The sequence below is a fragment of the Pinus tabuliformis genome, chromosome 2_1, assembly GCF_031772625.1.
Source record: "Pinus tabuliformis cultivar Carrire ecotype Pingquan chromosome 2_1, CPIR1, whole genome shotgun sequence".
NCBI lineage: Eukaryota > Viridiplantae > Streptophyta > Pinopsida > Pinales > Pinaceae > Pinus > Pinus tabuliformis.
In genome coordinates this window covers 807,009,238-807,012,398 of record NC_142299.1, presented here as the reverse complement: position 1 = coordinate 807,012,398, position 3,161 = coordinate 807,009,238, and the positions used below count along the sequence as shown (strand labels likewise).

Sequence of the window (3,161 nt, the reverse complement as noted above, 5' to 3'; positions counted from 1 at the left end):
GATGACTTTGTTAACTTCCGTACAAACAGATGGGAGAAAATAAGCAATAATGATACACATAGGCACACAAAAAACAGCAACAAGTTCCATATTAAACTTGGATTCTAGCCCCTAGTATTGGATTCAGACAGCGTATTTTGAATGTATACTGAATCCAGTATGTTTCATCAACATTAATCAAAAGCACACCCATTAACCTCGAACTCATTACAGTACCATTCAGATTCATATTTTAAACATCCTGTAAAATGAAATACAAATACTAGAGCCAAAAAAAAAATTGGACCTATCTTCTATCAACAGCGAAGAGAATTTACAATGTTCAACTACATATTCTTGCCTTAAATTATGGTCTTCTTTATTCATGGAGAAGTGGGTGAGGCGTACACCCTTGAAAAGCCATGAAAAGATACCAAACCCTTGGTGTATACATTGATACCAAGATCTCACAGTGAATACAATTTGGGTTTACGTTAGTCACATAAATATGCCCAAGGCCTTGCATATTGTGGGTCTTGGAATAACTAGCATCTCTGTAGCAGCCCTGGAATGGAATTGCAGACTCCTCCTACTTCCCGTCCAAAAGCCATGCCATACTATGCATAGAATTCTCTGTATGGATTTATGCAGAGCGTACGGGCTAGGTGCTGATATGGGTGTTTAATATTTAGGAAGGGACTTCGGTATAAGTATCTCCCATATCATAAAATTGACAGAAAAGAGTCCACAAATTCTAACCAACATTTGATTCAAGGATTGCTTTTTGCTTGTTGGAAGACTCATTGAAATGCAGAACCATAGAGCCACATTTTGGGCATTTATGGACGCACTTTGGGAGCATGTAATACATTAGACAACGCCGGCAGCCTGTAGCAACCAGTACAGTCGAGTCCTGGCCGCCTTGCTCGTGATCTAACTCAAGTTTCTGAAGGGCTTGTTTATCTGGATTAATTATCTGGTGGGACTCTTCTGAACCATCAGAATCCTCATCGGTTGACTCAATATCACTGATACTATCTTCTTCCTCTGAATAATCATACAATAGAGCCGAGGACATATTATTGGCATTTGCAGGCTTAGCATCTATTTTCAAGGCGGACATGTCTTCTAAACGGTCTCTTAAACAGTCTTCTGAGAGCCTAAGAAGTTCTCTGGGATCATTTCTGGCCTGCTTACACATGCTCCGGTCTATGCAGTAGAGTTCCCCTGTCTGTGCAATAAAAAACAAGCTTAGAAAATTCAGCCTTTGTTCAAGAGAAATCATGCAATAAAACAGAGAAGTAACAGGGTACCTTTAAGTCCAGAAACTGCTCCCACTGGTAAGGTAGAGCAGGTTGGGATTTAATGTCTTGTGGGCATTTCAGTGAAGCCTTCAGCGTTGAAGCATCCTTCGCAGTAATAGAACAAAAGCCGGCCCCCTCAGGTGATGACGGTGAAGACCCATGATTTATAGATAAAGCTCCAAAGCCATGATCCAATGCAGACCATGTGCCAGGAGTTGCCATTCTTGCTAACAACGTCCAAGGTTCAGTTCCGAAAATGAAATTTCTATCAGCACTGCACCTTACGTTTCCATGGAAATCAAACATATAACGCCGTTTTCATTTGTGTAGGGTATGGTGCGGAATCCGGTTCAAGGTTCATTTAGCAGGTCTATTGGTCAAAGCTCAAATCTAGACCAAACACATCATCACAGGAATTGAACCAAGGGCACTCTCGGAACTGACTGATTCTAGGAAAACCACGATGCAGTCAGTGATTGAATTCGAGATAATAAATTACTAAACTGAGAAATTAAGGGATGAAATCGAGGCGGGGAACGAGGAAATGCAAGGCGTTAATGGTAAATTGCAGGATTAGTAATCCCTCTTATTCTTATTCTCAACGTGATGAATTTAACAAGACGGTGATGGGTATTTTTTTAATTTTGTTTCGTACAGAGACCTACCCAACCACCCCATTGAAGGGGACTGGAACTCCGGGAACCAAGAAAGAACTGGAAAACCAATTTATCGCCACGCTAAACCCCAACCCACTGGTGACGGCATCTCATTTACTGTAAACATTTCGTGATCAATTAGGAGGATAATTCTCAAAGGGAGGGAATGTGCGGTATTGAACAGAGACTCCTAGGCAATCAATAGGGTTGAAGTTGAACCACCCAGAGAGTAGATGTAGAATAAAGTGGAATAGCAAACGTTGAAGGCTTAATGGAGAACCCAAGGGGTTTCTCAGTGTAATTGCAGAGCTTGAAAATTGGGGATGGGTAGTTTACCTATCGGATTGACTACAAGGCAATAAATCCAATAAAATCGTTTTCCGTTTAGTCCGGTGACCCCTTGAGTTCATTGTTATAGTTTCAAGGTGAAAGGAAACGGAATCAGACTGGCCAGACATCAATCTTTTCAATCTGAAATATATATCTTCAAGGCCAAATCACGAGATGCTTGGAAGGGCGTGCTTGTCTGTTTCCAGTGATCATTTTTACCAACCATCACATTGTTTCCTTTCAAATATCCTATTAAGGATCATATTCACAGGCCTGCCATCATTTTCAAATCTCTTATTGAGGATTATAAGCACATGATTAAGTATACATAGGATCTATATAGGGGTAGTTGGTCTTGTGCTTTCTCTCTCCTTCTGGATTCAAATTTATCATTATTATAATTCAAATGATTTTAAATGTTAGGTGATTTTAATTGAAATTAGGTATATTTTTTTTACCAAAATATATAATATTATTCTTAATTTGATATATAAAAAGTATACACCAATCACCTTTATATGTAAATATGTAAACAAAACAATTCTCTGAAAGTCCTTGCCTGGTTATTATGTTACCATTGACCAGAGAAAGTGCTGTAATGGGTCATGGCCTGCTTCCCAACTAACTCCATCCAATAGAGTTAAATTGCATTGGGTTTGTTGCTGATAAACTATCCAAAACAACAAACGTACAGAACTGAACATAACAGAGCTGTCCATGATTTGTCCATGACTTGTGGTGCAAACCAGCCACCAACTCTGAACTATCATAGTACCAACCCTGTACAGAAACTCATCCATCCAAAACTAACATAGTGAATGGAGGCACAGGAAAGTTTTAACTCCAAGCCCTTCATTCCCCTCCAGGGTCCACCTATGAATAAATTGACAGC

The 3,161-nt window shown here is 39.7% G+C and overlaps 1 protein-coding gene across 1 annotated transcript; it reads right to left on the bottom strand.

Annotated features, from left to right (window-relative positions):
• Positions 1–263: 263 nt before the first annotated feature.
• LOC149203053 (protein CURLY FLAG LEAF 1-like) lies at positions 264–2,569 on the bottom strand. Its single transcript, XM_089403328.1, has 2 exons — positions 1,293–2,569; positions 264–1,210 (listed from the first exon to the last, which is right to left on the bottom strand). The coding sequence occupies exons 1-2, from the start codon at positions 1,587–1,589 to the stop codon at positions 734–736; spliced, it is 774 nt and encodes a 257-aa protein (XP_089259454.1). The 5' UTR covers positions 1,590–2,569; the 3' UTR covers positions 264–733.
• Between the last annotated feature and the right edge of the window lie 592 nt (positions 2,570–3,161).

Excerpts from the sequence above, each read along its gene's own strand:
- LOC149203053 (XM_089403328.1), bottom strand. The coding sequence starts at position 1,589 with ATGTTTGATTTCCATGGAAACGTAAGGTGCAGTGCTGATAGAAATTTC. Across the intron at positions 1,211-1,292 it reads AGCAGTTTCTGGACTTAAAG|ACAGGGGAACTCTACTGCAT; the intron begins GTACCCTGTTAC and ends TTTATTGCACAG.